The following is a 17680-nucleotide window of genomic DNA, read 5'->3' as shown; positions in this document are numbered from 1 at the left end:
CGACATACCCTGGAAATATGTTCAGTAATGTGTCTGGCAACGTGCTCGGCAACGGTTCCCGTCAATGAGTTCCGACAATCTTTCCAACGTATCCTAGAAACATGTCCGATAACGCAACCGGCAATAAGCCTAGCAATAGTTCCCGGCAATCAGCCCCAGCAATGGGTCCAATGTCTGACAACGAGTCCTCACCTCGCATTCCTACCCTCCTGTAATTCCAGCAATCATACAGCACGCGTGGCCGAAATTGACACAATGTCGAACGAACGAGGTGCCAACGTCTGGCCGCCTGCGGAAATGCCGAGCACCTTGGCCAGGTACGGCCAAGGTGCGCCCGCGGAGAAACGCGAAACGCACGCGGCCACTTTGTCCGCCGGCCAGTGGCCAGAACAATCGGCCGATTACCGACCCGATGCCGGCAAACGAGCTGTAAACGCAGTAATTGGGCGATAGTTACCGAACGGCGGACCCGGTCGGACCCGACTGTCCCGTCGAGGGTGCCCGAGTCGGAATCAAACGAAATCGCACCTACGAGTCCTCTACGTTCTCCCAAGACCCAACCTATCGCCGCGACGAATCCGCAAGACTTTTAGGACGGTCCCAGCAGCCTTTCGTTTCTTCCGAGAGATGTATTTCTCCCGAGTTTCGCGATACCTATCTACCCAGAAAACCACACGAGATGACGAGCATCGACGTCAGAACGTGACTCCGAGTTTGCACTTGAAATGCAAATCACTTCTCGCTCGGAGCTCGCGGAATCGAACGACGGTGCTCCTTCGATTCAAGAGAAGTTGACCCTCGACGGAATGATCGCGCGTCCTCCGTTATCATTTCGTCTGCATTGACGCAAATCGGCTCGTCGCGGGATGACGAACTTCCAAGCGACATCCGCGAGAGATTATTAATTGCCGCTCTCCGGACGGCTCGAAGAAACGGTAGCCCGAGTTTTCGATGGATTTCCGCAACATCTCCAACGAATTGGCCCAGGACGAGTCATTAATCTCCCGTGGATTTGCGATAAATCGTGATTCCCCGATCTTCATCAATCATCGGTCGCAAAATTGGAATCGGTGGAATATTTTCCATCACGCCTACGTCGCCGCGTTTAATTCCACGCGTCCTGAAAATCCGATACCAACGAGGAAGATTAACTATTGATAACAGTCTCAGTTGGGACCATCTATCTCGCTCTCGCCTTCTCCATTAAATAAAGCTAAAAATCCAAATTACTCGAGCCGAGCCGCCATCCGCCTCGAATTACCGCATCTAAATTTGGCCCAAAAGTAACTCCAAAAAATCTTCAGAAAATCAAAAAAACATAAAAAAAGATAAGAAAAGAAGTGCCCTTCGGATGAAAGCAGAGAAGAAGAGCGGAAGGGAAGAATGAGGGCTCCCTCTCTTTTCCGACTTCTCGAATGCGAGTCGACTCGAGTCACCTCGACTGATATCCGACTCTTGATGGATGAACCAAGCCGGATGGAAAAACACGTTGATCTTTCGGAACTCGGACACCCGAGCCCATACGAGCCAGGAAACTCCAATTTCCGGACAAAGGGCGAACACCAAATTCTTGCCTTACACGAAATTATTCTAAAAAAAAAAACATTGATCCTGGAAGCATGTGGACAACGACGAATCTCGATGTTGCACCCCAGATAGAAATTCATGATCATCATGTGAGGAAAATCACATTACAAACAATTCGCAGATCATTTGCTCCATGACATGTCTGCAACACATGTACGCATATTGCACAATAAATTTGTATAAAAATTTCCGGTAAATTTGTCACGCCATGGCTCAAATATGAGCCATAGACGCTGCAATTGTTCATCAGCACCGCTTGAGATACATTTAGGTGGTCATATGCGGACAAACATTGAGACATTGCACGTACTTAACTTCGTTTCATATTTAAGCATTTTTGGTTCGTCATTGCGTACCGCAGATATAAGTTCCAAACAAGGACTCACAAGCAACACCCTCATGACTCATTTCATGACCTTTTATGAGGCAAATTTGTTGGAGATTTGGCATCACTTTGTCTATCCGGGGCCTTTTTAGCTGAGAATTGTGCTTCGAAGTGCGAATAAAAAGGTTCCATCCATCGGAGTAGGTAGAAGACGAGGACGTATAACGCGTTCCAGAGCGGAAGGTTAAGGCGGGACAGAAAGGGGTCCGATTCCTGTCAGCCTACGCTTTGTAACGTTTGATCCGTGGTCGGAGCCCAGCGGACTCCCACGCGGCCGCGTAATGAGAAACCGCGCTCAGAGGCGAGCGCGTTATTACGGAAAATTACGTCTGCGTGCAGGAGTCGGCCAGACGTCGCGGCGAGAGGAAAAAAAGGGTTCTCTTCCGATATCTCGGCTCCTTCGCGGCGTTTCCCCGGCATCGGCGGGTGCCCCTTGCATCGGCTCGTTTCTATAATAGAGAGGAAGCCGCGAGTTCTCCGATTCCGGGAAGCGTAAATCTCACATCTCGTATGGAACGTTCGAAAAAGATCGGCCGAGAGGGTTCCGTCTCGCTCTGGCTCGCGTCATGGTCGTCGCTCGTTCTCGCTCGCTCTCGCGATTCGGCCGATCTCACCGTCTCCGTCCGGCGCAAGAGCGAGCGATCCAGCAGTTCCGTGACTCCATTAGTCATTGAGAAAGAGAAAGAGAGGGAGAGAGGGAGAGAGAAAGAGAAAGAGGAGTCGTGCGGCAAATGAGAGGGCAGAGGGACCAACGCGATGCAGGGGACGTAACCGCAAGGCGGATATGTACCTATCTGCAGCGTATGTCAAAGGAATAAGGAGAAAACGAGCGAGTCCCATTATGCGATGAGAGATGTATGCGGAGCGAGATATCGCGCCGCGGCCCGGCTTGTTTGTCATTCAACATCGTAAACTGGCCCGGCCGATGCGCGCGACGCGCATTCTCTGCCTTTGCGCATCCCACCCCCGGACTACCGGCCCCGAAGACCCCCCGGGCCCTTGCTCTAACGAGTATTCCAAATTTACCGAGCCCCGGGGACCGTTTGCCTCGCAAATGTCTAAATCAAACGGGACTCCCTTCTGGGAAGGCGACGGGGTTAGGCCCCGGTGTTCCGGACGGGACCCGGATGCGTGACCGGAAGGTTCTTCGAGTTCCTCTTCCAGGGAGGAGCTGCGATTTATGGGGGATTCGATCGAGCAGCGACCTCTCGCCGTATCTATGGGCGGACGAACAAGGGATATGCGTGTAGCCAGAGAATTAATGCGGAATACATGCGACGGAGGATGTACGCGCGCTCGAGGGACCGTCGAACGCGATCGAGTTTCGCGCCAAGTGCACGGCGACGCGGCCGCCTACGGGGGTTCTATACGGCATGGATAGACTTGGCTATTGGATAAATAAATATGTAAATAGAAGGAGAAATATAACGTAACCTTCGGGATTACTTCCCGCACCTTGGCGGTCGAGTTGCCGTTCATCGACACCTCGAGCGGGCATACTCGTCTCTTAAGGGTTGTTCGCCGAGTCGCGCTTTCGCTAACGCGAGATACGTGACGCGCGTGATCGCGCGATCGCGCAGTCGTTAACCGCGGGCATTTAAGCGGCTTCGAGTTTTCTAGGCTTCGGCTCTGCACGAGTCCGCGTCGCGTTCGCCGCCTCAACCTCGGAAAAACGTTTCTAATCGATCAAAAGCGTAACCTAACCTAACCTCGCCGGGTTCGCTCCATCAAGGAAACTCGAAGAAATTTCTTCTCCACCCTCCAACACCATTAAATTCTACAATACCAAGGATAGCTAAAATAGTCCAGTTCCATTCTTGTTCTTATTTTATTTACGGGTTAGATATTTTATCACCGTCCCCTGAAAAAAATAGTATCAAGAGCACCGCCCGAACCGGGAAATAGGCGCCGGTCCATGAAAAGGTATGACATCCAACTATAGTTTGCGAAGTTAGGATTTATTAAGTTATTCATTCTTTCCGTGGTCGTGCATCGTATCCCTTTCAGGGACTGGCGGTATTTTGAGACTACTTTTGCTCAGCGTTGACACCTACTCGGCCAGCTATTTCAAGTGATATGGAGGAAATGCGAGATATCCGATCATCCGCGTTAAGGAACTCTCAAAGGCACCTCAAATCCACCCCCACGCATATCCCAGGATCCGACAACGAAACAAGGGTCAATGGCGACGATCCCTCCCCGTGATTTCGAGAAGTCGCGGTCGTCGGCGTTGTCTTTGAGGGCAGAACGCGGGACGATCGTAGATAATCCGTCTTTGTTGGGCAGAACTTTTGTGCCCCGTCCCTCCCTCGTTGAAATACGAGAGCGTGAATGCGCGGCTACGGTCCCGCCGTTAAACGGCCCGTGTCGCCTGCATCGGTATCGGTCGGTGCGTTTGTCGCCGGCGCGATGGTCGCGACCGCGGCGCACAATATACGATATACAATATGTACAATGTACAATGTGGAATGTACAATATACCGTGCGAGGTATAGAGAGCACGCCGAGGAATACGGGGCACCTCTAAAACGCGGAGGCACACGAGCACGCGTCCCACTCGTGTCGGTGAATGAACGCGGGCGACACCGGCAACTCGCCCATCTCGGAGGGGCTCTCATTGAAATTCAAATGACATCCCCGGACCGCGGAGCTCTTCGTGGGCCTCTTCGGGGACCACCGGCCCGTGGAGGCGCGCGCACGCGACGCCCGCGACGGCCGCCGCGTGAATGGGCTCACGTCCCGGAGATATTCATTATAATGGCGGCCGCGAGTTGTCGTATAATGTAATACGCCTTTGGTATGCTAACCAGGGTCAAAATATATAACTCCCCGCCGATGGTCCACGATTCCGTCGCGTCCGTCGCGCCGAGATTCGTAGTGATTTGGGTCCACGCCGGGCGAAGATGTCGATCGCGGAAGGTGCCGAGGTCGAGTCGGAGGAAAAGGTCCTGGGACCTTCCGGGGGATTTCTGGGAGCGACCGGACCGATTCCTGGGAGGCGTCTGGGGCGAATCGCTCGATTAACCTCGAGTCCGAGTCGCCCGCCACCCGGGTCGCTGCATCGGGAAGAAAAGGGCCGAAAGAAGCGGCGGATTTACGGAGACGGGACGCACACGAAGGAAGACGTTATTGCCGGCGGTCCTCGCGTGTCGTGCGCGAGGAAGTTGATCCTCGGGATTTTACGCGACAAGGACGAGAGAGGCTGCGAGCGGTACCACTTTTGCCGCCGAGAGCGGTCGCTCCTCGACGTTTTTCCCGAGTCGGGCCGCGATCGCGATTACGCCGTTATTGAGATATATCCGGTGAACGAGAAACAGACTGCCGGAGAAATAAGAAGGCGCCCTTGAGGATGTACTCCGGTCCGATCCAGGATCTCGAAGCCTCCGCGGATCTTCGTGTCCGGGAACGCCTCTATACCGCGAGTGCCGTAAGAAGTCATCGCCGAGATCAACGGGGCCGTAAACTGAAAAAATTATGCAGATCGCGGTTTTGAAAGAGAAAAAACGCGTGAACGTCGGCAACTCTCGACATTCCTCGGGACTGATTTGCCTCGTCTTCGGGGTCTATTGTTTTCGGGCCGCCGACCGCTTTTCCGTCGGCGTTGCCGGGCGTAAATGCACGGTCGCGATCGAGACGGCGCACTTCGGAGCGAAACGAGGTGTCGGGGAGACGAGGGCCCTCGTTAACCGCTTTAACCTCGCTTTTCCATCGCCCCTGGTTCCCTCCCGGCTCCGCGCGGAGAGGGCGAGAGAGAGCGCACCTCGTAAAGCCGCGAGGAGAGCGAGAATAAACAAATTTCCCTGGGATCGCGGCTCGCCCGTTTAGCGGCGGAGGTGCGAAAGACGCTTTTTACGCGCCCGAGAACCGCCATCGGTTCGCCGCGGAGCTAGGCGAGGCCCCGGACGCACCGCCGCGGCTCCGCGCGCTGCAGCGCCACGACGCGTCGGGCCCTCTACTCGGAACCGGCGAACCGCGGTGCGTTTTAAACGGCGGAATCGAACGACACCTCCGAGAAGCGATCCGGCGTTCCGCGATGAGCGACCCCGGCGTTTAGCGGCGCGGAACCGACGTTCCCTCTCATCGGAGGGCAAGAAAAATCTAAATTGCCCCGCAGAGGAGTCGTACCCTTCCCGATCAACGCTTCGGAGGAAGAGTTTCTTCCGAAGCGTCCTTCATTATATCCTAACCGAGTCCTAACGTCCCGATTTACGCGCGATCGATACATCGGCACGGGGTAAACGCCGAGGCACCTCCTCGCGCGGAGGTGATAACGCCCCGAGTACGGCCCCGGCGTTGGCTTGTAAACGAAAGCGCCGTTTAACGGCGGACGATTTGGCAGAGCTGTCGGCGGTTGGTCAGGGCCGGCGAGTTAGCCGAGCGAGAACTCGGCGCTCCTCGGTCTTTTCCCGAGAGTCTATGGTTTAACGGTGAAAAAATGGATCGGGAGAGCTACCACTCGAGGGCCGGGAGCGAGGCGCCGAGCGGTGCTGCTCCCTGGGTCTCAAAGTCGTAACGCCAACGAGACGAGTCCATAATGGTTTCTAACGAGCAGGCAGAAAACGTTGGTAGCTAGTGGCCGCATTATTTACGGCCTTATCCAATTATTGGACAAACGTGACCGCGGTGGTACCGGGAGCTGGCCGTTGCCATCGCGCGCGTTCTGCCTTACCGACGCTCCCCGGAACGCTTTCGCTATCGATGCGAGGATTCTTCGAATCTCCAGTGAGAAAAAGTGTGAAAAAAAAATGAAAAAAAAAAGTCCAGAAATATGGCACGCGCCCCAGTCACGTAAACGAACCGCTTAACCGTACATTGATCTCTTTTCGTAGGTTGTCTATTTTCAGATTTGCGACACTCTAGGCCTTTATCCAACTCCGGATAGGGTTGACCAGGCGTGGGGACGGTGCAGCCAAGTCCTCTTGACGGGTCCAGGTTGCTAAGTGAAACGTTTCCAGTAATGTGTATGGTCGAGTTTACGTGTACTGAGCGCGAAACTCTACCGAGTTGCAAACCGAGGGCAAACGACGGTGTCCGTTCGCCCGCGATACGCGCGCGCGCCCGATACACCTGTAGGGCATATAGACATTGCACTCGTGGAAACGGAGAAGGCAAAGCCCGAGTTCGCGACATGGAGAGATATGCCGAGTTACGACCTTTTTACGCGAATTTTAACGACGACCGCTGGCCCGGGAAAGCTTCGCCGTTCGCCAACTGGGCTGGGTTCGGCCGAATCGATCAACCGCGGCAAATTGAACGTATCTATATGACATAAAATGTTGTTCCTTTATATCTAGATGTACCGGTTGGAAAGTATCCGTCGATATTCAATCGATTCCTCTTGGATATATGCCTTGGCTTATTCCAGCGACGCGATAATATCCTTTATCGCGTTCCTCTCGTACTATGAACGCAAACCTGATCTCCGTCAATGCTTCTGCCAGAGACAGATTGAAACAGGTGAAACTTAGGTCAGATATGGCACGTTCGTCTATCGAGGCAATGCGATTCTACGGTTTATCTGGCACGAGTCTTACGAGGAATATCCAACGATGTCACGTAGTTCCGCGCACTGCGCAACCGCAACGTTTCGAAACTTACGGGTTGTGACTTCACCGAGGAGGATTTTCCGGCATTTCGGGGATCGGTCGCGATGTCAATGGTCGCGAAAATAAACATTCACAGGAAAACGTGGCTAAGCGTGGTTGATCAAATGGATTCATGCCGGTCGGACGGGTTCTAAATTAGTTTCAGGCAGATCAAAGAATTCGCGCTTTAATGTCGTTGTCGACCGAGCAGCGGCATAAATCCGAGGCCCGTCCTTCGATGGATCGTAAACCGCTGTCGCTCGCAATTCTCGAATACCGATCGTTTCGTAATTCGTATTTAGTGTCTTGGCAATATGAAAGGGTTTCTCGGAAGACCACAGAACTTCATCATTGGTCAAAGTAATCCGATACACCCTGAAGAGTAGCCGGCTATAGTCACCCATAGACGGGCACAGTTGATGGCGACTGGATAGAATGGTTAACGATTAATCCATTGCGATAGAATACATGCAAGCCCACAAAAGTCAGAAAGCCTTCCAAAATCCTATAATAACCAAACTTCTACAGCAAAGCACCATGTCGATTAATCGAAATAAGTCATTTTACAAATCCAATTTCTTAACTACCAGGACATTCTTTATGGCTCGCGTCCACGTGCAAGTAACCTGCGCCATTTCTTGCTCTCACAAGTTTTAGTTACACGTGGACACGAGCCATTAGGTGCTCGCGATCGCGAGTCAGTCTCAAACGTTTCGGGGCAATCCCTTAAAAAAAGTCTTTTCCAAATCAACTGGCTTCAGACGAGATAAAGTAGACCTTCCTCGCGACAGGGTGCAGCCGGCCATGATTAGGTCAAACCGGCGGCGATCGCCTCAATATTCTAGGCACCCGATTCTCAGGTCCCAATCGGATATTTCTCGCATACGAATGGATTCGTATGCAAATGGATTCGTATGCCGCGAAGTCGCGTAACTGCTCGACATTTCAAAATCGTGCACAAAACTGTCAATTTCCCCCTTCAAAACTTAATCGTATATTCATACAATAGCAGAGTCTCAGATGGCAGGCGATTGGCCGCGGTCGACCTCGCTCGGCGGCGATTGGCGGGGACCGGTCATTCGATAATTCGCGATCGACGGCGATTGGGTGCGCGACGACGCGAGACGTCCGGGCCGACGGCGGCGATTGTCCGAAGCCCGACGGGTACGTGGAAGTCGGCCGGAAAAAGGTCATCTCGCCAAATTGCGAGGCGACCCACCCACCTATGCAAACCCCTCGGAGCGGATCGCTGCGAGCGGCGTGCGCGCGCGCGCGCGCCCGCCATTCCCGCGGCTTTTAGTACTCCGAGGGATTTGCATAATGATAATGCATTTGCATAATCACAATGATAACTAACTCGGCGGAGCGATCCACCACGGGAGAGTGGGAGGGCGAGGGGGAGCACCGCGGGCTCATCCCGAGGGACCGCGCTCGCTCGCACTCGCGCGAGGGCGCTCGCTCCGGTCCCCGCGCGAGGACCCTCGGAACGAGGCGAAAGTGTAACGTCGGTTTATAAAGTCGGTCCGCGCGCGTCCGTGTGCGCTTGCGCCCTGGCGTCCGGAGCGGACGAGCCCCGCGCCTCCCCGCCCCCCCCCCCGGCTCACCCACACGGCCCCGGGCCGGTGTAAAAGGTCGTCGTATACACGTATATGGAAGAGAAATAGCCGGCAATTTGCAGGTTTACGAGTTATTTCACAATGGCTGCAAAGTATAGTGCTACAGTGTTACTGCCGTGGTAGCTCGCCACGAGTAGCAAAACTGTGTTGGTACATTACTTTGTGTACAGTAGATACATCCCGCTTGTATTTTACTCAAACACTTTTATTTCGAGCCGGGGAGGGCCGGCCGGCGGCGAGAGGGGTGGGACGCGAGAGAGACGGAGACGGTGCCTCCGCCCAAGGCAACCCCCGGGACCCCGGTACCCTATTTCAAGACAATAACCAACTGACTATAAACCTGTCGGAGGTACTTTTATCCTCGAATTACCATCGTCTCGGCGTCTAGACCGTTCGAATCTCGAGCACGCCGATCCGCGATCCCGCCAATCGCGCGCCTCCTTTCGGCCCGTTTTGCGAGGTCCGAGGGATCTCGCGCCCTCCTCGGTCGAGCGCCTTCGGATCCGTCCCTCGCGCGCCTCTCCGCGTTCCGTTTCCCCAAATCGGCGCGATCGTTCATTCCGGACGATGTAATACCCGTTTAGCGACGGCAGGGGGGGGGGACCGAAAAACGGCAAATGGACGCCATCGGGCCGCGCGCGGCGGAAAGGGCTCGAGGGCGAGCGGGAATCTCGCGAGAGGTCGAGGCTTCGCGGATCCCGAGACGGCCCCCAAAGGGGGAAGGGAGCGAACGCCATACGTATCCCGCCATCGTCGAAGGGAGGAAGATTAAAGACCGCGAGTACGCCCCCGCGGAATGATGGATGCGATCCGCGAGAGAGAGACCGGTGGGTGGAGCTTTTCATTTTAGCTCCGCTGCTTGCCCTTTCCGACCCCCTCCCTATCTCGCCCCTCGCCGGCGTCGGACGGCACGTTAAAAATGTCTGTATTAAATTCGAAGCGGCGCCCGGGGGGGGCGAGATTTTCGCGGCGGTGGCGGCGGAACCCGGTGGACCTCCGGCGATCCGACCGCGTCGCGAATGCGAGATCCGGGCGCTTTGGACGCCCGAATCGCGCAGGGTCCCCTCCGTGGCGGATCGACGCGGCGTCCCGACCCAGGACGGCGCGCATCGACGGCCTCGTCGGCACCCGAACAATCTAAATGGTAATCCACCACCACACCCCCGGGGGAGAAAAACCGAGAGCGCCGAGTGCGGTGGTGCCGCGGACCGGCCCCGGACCCGGGGCGCGTCCCGCGTACACGCAAAAAGCGTTAACGAGGCCGCGACGCGCGGTCCGGCCAATTCTATGACTCCTCCCTCAGGGTCCGGAGTCGCGATCGCCCCGGGCCGAAGTCCAGGCCGATGCTCTTCTACCCCTTCCGTCGCGGCCGCCGTCGTCGTTTCGGTGGATCCGCGCGGCCGGCAATTATCTCACGCCGGCGTGTAAAAGTAATAATTAGCCTCCCGTCGTTGCATTAATTAGGGGGGCCCGACACTTCGGGGCCGGTAATTACACGCCCGTTACCGCGGTGTCACTTGCCGCCGTCAAACTTCTTCCGAGGGCCTCGCGCCGTGGCACGGGGCCGCGCGGACGCCTTCCAACTTTGGGTGCTGGACCTGCCGCTCGGGTGGCCGGAGGATCCGACCGGGAGGACCTCCGTCCTGCCGCTCGCGGGGCCCCCGGAAGACGCACCCGACGGATAGGTAGGTAGTTAGGTACTTGCCTGACGCACCTGTTTAAACTGCTCCTCGAAGCTCCAGCTGGTCTGCTGCTGATGGGCGCTCCCCGCGGCGGCCGCGGCGCTGGACTGGCCTCCGTGGATCCCGCTGTCGCGCACCTCGCCGTTCCTCTGGCTGCCCTGCGACGACTCGCTCGAATGCGAGCTGGCCGAGGAGGTGGTCAGGGCGTTGCCCGAGGTCCCCGTGGCCGCGGGGTGGCTGTTCTGGGGGTGGTGCTGCGGCGCCAGGAACGCGGCCGGTGGCGGGAACGAGAACGGCAGGTTGAAGCCGCCGCTGCCCATCGCGGCCTGGAGCGCCTCCAGGCCGCTTTTGCCGCCCAGCGCCTCCATGTCGTTCTGCGGTGGATCAGGGTCCGAGATGTCGCAGCCACAACAGATCGCGCCCGGGGTCGGGTCGAACGTCACCGGGAAGAAGAAACTTTCGTTGATAACGGCGAGCGGGTGGTTCAGCGAGGGCGCTCCTCTGAATCGGGGATGCGAACCGTAGCTAAGGGGCGCGGAAACGGGAAAGCTGGGTTCCGTTCGCGAGGGACGACGATGTCCTCCTTAACCCTTTCGCTGAAACGGATAATCGGTTGCTTGCCGACGAACATACAAATAGCTGCGGTAGCCACATTCAGCCGCCACGAGTTAGTACAACGGGTACTCGTTTGACAGGATACCAATGATTTTCACTAAATGGGCGCTTTTCCATTGCAATGTCAATTTCAAGCCTCTTCAAATAGACCATGGGGTAAAGTACCAAACGTTATCCGTATCCCGTACGTACACCCAGGTCACGAATCCAGTTCAGAGGTGGCAAGCCGACGATCGGTACCGCAGGAGCGAAAGGGTTAATCGTCCACTAAAAAACCTACATCCCCGATAAAGAATCGAGTTCCAAAGATCCCACCGGTTGAGGACTACTTCAACGTCACAAAAATGATGGGCATTTGGTCCTCGATGGTACCGCGTTCTCCATTCGGCGACGACCACGACTCTCCTCCACGAGGCTGCCAGGTCGTCGAGTAAAAACTTCTGCGAGTATATAACGGGAGGAGCGTGAGATTTATTTAATGCCGTGGGTTATAAGACCGAGCCGTATAAGCGACGTCGGGGACCGAAGGGAGCGTAAAGACGCGGACGGACAGACCGCGCGGAAAAGTACGGCCGCTCGTTCACCGTCGATTCGCGGGGTTTCCGGGATTAGCGTCTCGGCGCTAATCAGCACCGAGGGTTCATAGGGTTAATAAGGGAGGTGGAGACCCGCCGCGAGTAACCGCACTCGCGTAATGCCGGTAATGGCGCATTTTCGCCGGAATAGTCATCCCTCTTCCGGACCCTCGGGCGTCGGGATAATAGAATCGTTCGCTTCTCATCCGTCGACGGCTTCGACCGCCTCCTAACTGGCCCCGACCTTGCGTTTACACCGTCCTCGAGGAAATATTGACGAGTAAATTCATCCCACGCGAGATCGAACGTTCGTTGCGTCCCTTGTGACACTTTGATAAGAAGAATTCAATCTTAACATTTTTTACAGGGGTAATTTACAGCTAAACCGTCGCGTCTGCTCGTCCTCTGCGATGGGAAACCATCCGGGGTAGACTTGAAATTCTCTCCTAGTTTAGAATTAAAAATTCGAAGCTTTGCTCATATAAGGGGTACCCGGGTGCCATACTCGTGCCAACTGACCTCGATTTTGAGTTTGGTCAGGAAATGAGGGTGGTGCGAGCTCATGAGGCTGTTGAGGTGCGTAAGCGGCGTCGGCGTCGTGACGGGAATGGACGTGGCATCCGATGGCGAATGATTGTTGCCCTGGAGCGGCTGCTGGGGCAACTCTTCGCCACTCTCTTCATCCTGGAGGTCCGGGTCCGACAAGTCCTCCTCCTGATGTGACTGAAACGTCGAAAGACAATCCGATTTACATTTCCGGTCTTCGTTAGGTCGCCAGACTCATCTACCGTTTCTTTGAGAAACACCATCCACCCAATCGCCCCATCAAAATTCAATCTTATGTCGACCACCCATGAAGAAACCTTAACGAATCTACTCGCTATCGGTATCAAACGTTGCTTAACGTCCTTTTGCCTTGAAAGGAGTTCAAATTACAAATTTTGTTCCCCTCTTCGTCCTCTCTTTACAAAAAGGAGGCCACAATAATTACAGCATTGACAGGTGCATTTTTCGGCTGAAAGTTTCTTGAGTTATTGCCCCAACCGAGGACTGCGGGGGGCAATTTCAGCCAGCTCGCGTTCTAGACCACTCGGCGGAAGGAAATAAGCAGGTCAGATATCGCGACATTAAACAATCGTTAAAACCGGCGAGCATCATATTATATACGGCCCCGTGAGATAGCGGCTATCGGAGGGCGCCACCTAGCCCGCGTTCGGCTAATGCGCGAGTTGCAACACACGCGTCATCAAGAGCGATACTTTATTCCCCGGGCGTTCTCATTGGAATCGCCTTTCCCAGTTAGAAACACCTTGCCCGATGGTACCTCGCGCAATTCGCACAGGTAGCTCGACTCACGCCAGCCTACCGTCCGAAACCCGCGGACGTATGCGCTCGTAAACGCGCTCTCCTTCGACAGAGTCGCGTCTATTTACGAGCGAGAGCGACTCACGAAACGAACAACGCGTCGTTAGGTCGGGGATATTATTAACGCAAACCAAATACCCGGCGCCCGGTAATAACTAGACAGGTTCTTGTCTCAACGTTTCCCTCAAAATTGAAACCTATAATCATTTCCTTCCTCCCGATAAGAAGAAACAATCGGATTTGGGATCGGACAGGTACGCTATCGAGGCGGGGATCGCGCGACATCATCGTGTCCTCCTCGGGGCCCAGGGGAGCCCGAATTCGGGCGGTGCATGCAAATGGATACATCCGATTTCGGTTATTCAAATCGTGCATCGCGAGGCCCCACCTAGAAAGGATGGACTTGGATAAACATCGGGCCCGGGAACGAGGCCCGAACGCCAGTTCGGCATCACGAATCTCAGGTGGAATCGGACGCGCATCGGGGCCTTATGTCGGCGTTTTCAGCACGTGTGACAATATTGACACGGACAATGGCGAGCGAGGCGAGGGAGAGGCGTGGTGCTCAAAGATGAGGTCCTATTCAAACACCGAACGAGCCCATTCTCTGAATTCCAGTCGACCTTGTCGGGAGCCCGCAAAAGATACAGCCGGTGCCTGGAAACCGCTTTTTCCTTGTTTTAACGTCGATTTTTATATCGACGCGCGTCCACGCCTATTCTCAGAAGAAGAAATTGGTCTCCGTAGGAACGATTCCACCGATTCATTTCGACCAGCTCTACCGTCAGTGGTCGTTAACCGTTCACAATCTATAATACCTGACCTCCTACGCGAACAGCCATGACGATTCGCAAGTCAAAAGAAAGCTACGCCTTGGATAAAAGAAAAAACATCTTCGCCTTGACGAACTCTTCGGCCACTGGTCCACTCTTGCAAATTGGTCGACCTCTAATCCGAGCAACCGTAACGACTCGCACTCGATAGATAATCGATAGAAAGCGTTGTTCTCCGTAGAAAGCATCCGATCGATTCGATTTCACGAACTTTCGGTCACCGGTCGGTAAACGGCCGCAATTTGCCTAACCTCCCATTCGAACGGCCGTAACCGTAAGCGGATCAACAGCGTCCTCCGTTGCCAGGGTAACGCGGTCAGCGACGCCACTCTCGGTTGCGTAGCAACGGGACGCGCACGCGCCTCTCGCCTACGCGGCGAAAACCAACCTAACCGCTCTATCTCGAAGGCGTGCGCCATTATCTTCGCGTTATAAAAAGCATCTCCATTTATATAAGGCTGCTGGAGGGGGGAGGGCTAAACGGTGGCGAATTACGCGGCCTCCTCATGAAGACATTTCGACGGGATTTAATAACCCGGGCAGGACAATAGCTAAATTTACCGTAGGTTAGTGGCCGGGTGGGCGGGGAGCCGCGACTCTCGCCCGGCCACGAGAGATAACCAGGCTCTCGTGATTTATTACCCCGCGGACCTCATTCAATTGTTTTATTGTTAATACTTTAGAGTGTCTAACGCGCGGCGAGCGTCGCGCGTGTGTGCGCGCCGTAACACACGAGGTACAAAGCCCGAGAGATACGCGGATACGCGTCCGGGCTGTCTCTCTTTCTCCCTCTCTCTCTCGACGCGGCCAGTAAATCATCGGCTAAACGCTCGAGGCGGCATAACGTCTCTAAATCTTCTAATTATCACGTCGAGGTCGCAGCCGAGCAAAGTGCCTCGAAATATCCTTCGGACGCCGAGGGGATAACTGTCGCGAAACGGGACGTCCGATCGCAAACGACCGGCTCAGTCGACGAGCTTCGATTAGTCGTCATCGAATCTGGCATGGCAGCGTTTGAATATCACCGGACACGCGAATCGAAAAACGTTCGACCCTTAGTTGCTTCGAGATCGAGACAGGGACTACGCCACTGGGAGTCGAAGCTTTCGGCGTAGGACTCGTGGGTGTCCTTATGAAGAAGTGCCGGGGGCACGGTGCACCGTTTTATGCACAGAGGGGCGCCCAAAACGACGAGGCACTACAAAGCCGCTCGTATTATGCAGCCGATTAATTCAAGCAAAGTGAGAGAGAGAGGCCCTAACCCCGGGCCCCGTGAAATATCGCGCGATTACTTCTCGGGATCCCTTTTTGGCGCGCGCGAGCAACCACCTCTCTGCCGACGCCCACGAGTACCTGTACCCGGGGCTTAACACCATCCGAGACCGACGAATCCACCTTATGCCAGAGACCGTTCGTTCCTTTTGAGCCGATGCCCAAATACCAATAATAATCTACGACCACTTTTAGGGATTGGACGCCCGCCAAATCGGAGCCACTGCGATCGGGCCGCTCGGCGACGTCGAAGATTTCGCCGACGACGGTTCTGGGAACGGAACGGTATTATTTTGTATTTGCGAGACCGATCGCGATCTGCACGTTTTGTTGCTGGAAACCATGTCGAATTTCGTTTAACATTTACTTTTTGAGGTTCCTTCGACCTTTTCCAAAAGATACCTCGAGGAATATGTTAACGTCGGCTCGTTCTGCGGTCTTTTTGGTGATGGCACTTTTACGTAGGCTTTCTGTAGAAAATTATTATTTGAATATTATCCGAATCTAAAATGGTTAACCTTGTATTTATCTTCTATTCTGTTTACTGTTGAATTAAGAAATATTAAACTGAATGTTAAATTAAACGAAAACAATTGAAACCCCCACGTTTTCTCATAAGAAATGGGAGATTCGTTTAGCGCCTGGAATAGGAGGGGAAGTTGGAACTTTTATCCGAAAAAAAAAAAGAGTTACGCGGGAAGTTAACGCTAATAAGTCCTTTTTAAGACGAAGAAGAAAGAGGGGAAGGATTTTAATAAGGGATACTTATGTTATTTCCAATCTTCAAACGAACGGTTCGACGTTGACCATCGTTTCATAATCTGTAAGGTGCGAACCGGCAAATCCGGCACTGTCGCTAACCCTCGAAGCCCTCTCAACGGCTGGCCGGGAAGATCCGATGAATGGGCCGGAGGTTTATCGACACCGAGCAACAAAAAGGACGAGAGCTCGAGCACCTACACGAGTCCCGCAGGAACCCCCGCGGAGTTCCCGAGGAGACATCACGGCTTCATCGATGGGTCGCGGGCTCGGCCTGGGACACTCCGAGGCGAACTGCCTCGAATCGAAGTCGTTTAGTCCCCGCGATCGATTTAGATCCGGAGATCGTTCCAATATCGAGTCGATGTCGATCCTATCGAGAATGATCGATCCCCCGAGGCTGTCCTTTCGGCAGATATCGATTCCAAACGCGACTTGCGACCGTCCCGAGGTTATTTCGGGCTCGGTGTTCGTCGGGGGAGTCGATCGATCGATAGATTTCGGGATCGCCTCCCGATCGGTTATTACTTACACGCACCTTGACAAATGCCGGGGAAACGTCGATGGTAAATGCTCCAGAGGTTGCGGGTCGTGCAGGAAGGAAAGAGGAGGTCCTCCAAGGACTCGTTCCCCGCCGTCCGGTGCATCGATGCATTCGATTTGACGTTAAACGGCGCCCGATAGACGCCATTTAGGGAGAGGGGAAGGAACAAAAGGTGAGAAGGTCGGGAGACGTCCCTCCCGGGCGGCGGAAGAAAAGCCGCGAAACGCCACCATATCGCTATTTATAGGGCCGTATTTGTGTAATGTAAATCAAGCCGGTGCGGTGGGAATGAGAGACGGACGATGGCTGCTCCGCCAGATTTTATTAATGACCCGCCGAGTTTGATCTGCCTCTACAAAGCCGAACCATCTTTCTCCCGTTCCCTCCCTCTCTATGTCTCTCCCTCTCTCCGGCTCCCTCCTCCCGCCGCTCCCGGTCCCACGGGACTCCTTCTCTATCTCGTCGCGGCGGTACACGAGAACACGAGTGCAGGCTAGCGTGTTATTTCGGTCTTCTCCAGCCCGGAGGGACCTTTTCTTATTGGGCCGGGTGTAGAAGCGGTTTGCGCGGTTCAAGCGATCTCTCATCTTTTAACATTTTATTGCGCGGCAAGACCGAGTGTCCCGAATGGCCCCGGACAAAAAGGGCGAGTCCACTCGCCTTGGCCGGCGAGTCGACCTCGCGACATCGCGACGTCGCGAAACTGCGAACACTAGCCAATATTGTTTTTTCAAACAACGAGCAGTCCCCTTTTTAACGAATTTATCCTCGAAGCGAATCGGACTACAAAGTGCCAATTATAGCGTGTAAAATAATAACCTTGATTCTTTTCTCAACTCCTTAGGAGAGAGCGAAAATTCCG

The 17680-nt window shown here is 54.5% G+C and overlaps 1 protein-coding gene across 3 annotated transcripts in view; it reads right to left on the bottom strand.

Annotated features, from left to right (window-relative positions):
* Positions 1–17680, bottom strand: part of LOC105702992 (protein dead ringer) — a 158625-nt gene that overhangs the window by 90696 nt on the left and 50249 nt on the right. For all 3 annotated transcript variants that reach the window (XM_012431025.2, XM_012431026.2, XM_012431027.2), the window contains exons 2-3: positions 12565–12768; positions 10888–11229 (exon numbers count right to left, since the gene is read on the bottom strand). In XM_012431025.2, the coding sequence (XP_012286448.1) occupies positions 10888–11229; positions 12565–12768 (546 nt within the window). The remainder of the gene's footprint in view (positions 1–10887; positions 11230–12564; positions 12769–17680) is intronic.

The sequence above is a fragment of the Orussus abietinus genome, unplaced genomic scaffold, assembly GCF_000612105.2.
Source record: "Orussus abietinus isolate OABI.00-Male unplaced genomic scaffold, Oabi_2.0 scaffold141, whole genome shotgun sequence".
In the NCBI taxonomy this organism is placed as follows: Eukaryota; Metazoa; Arthropoda; class Insecta; order Hymenoptera; family Orussidae; genus Orussus; species Orussus abietinus.
This window is presented reverse-complemented; position numbering and strand designations above follow the sequence as displayed.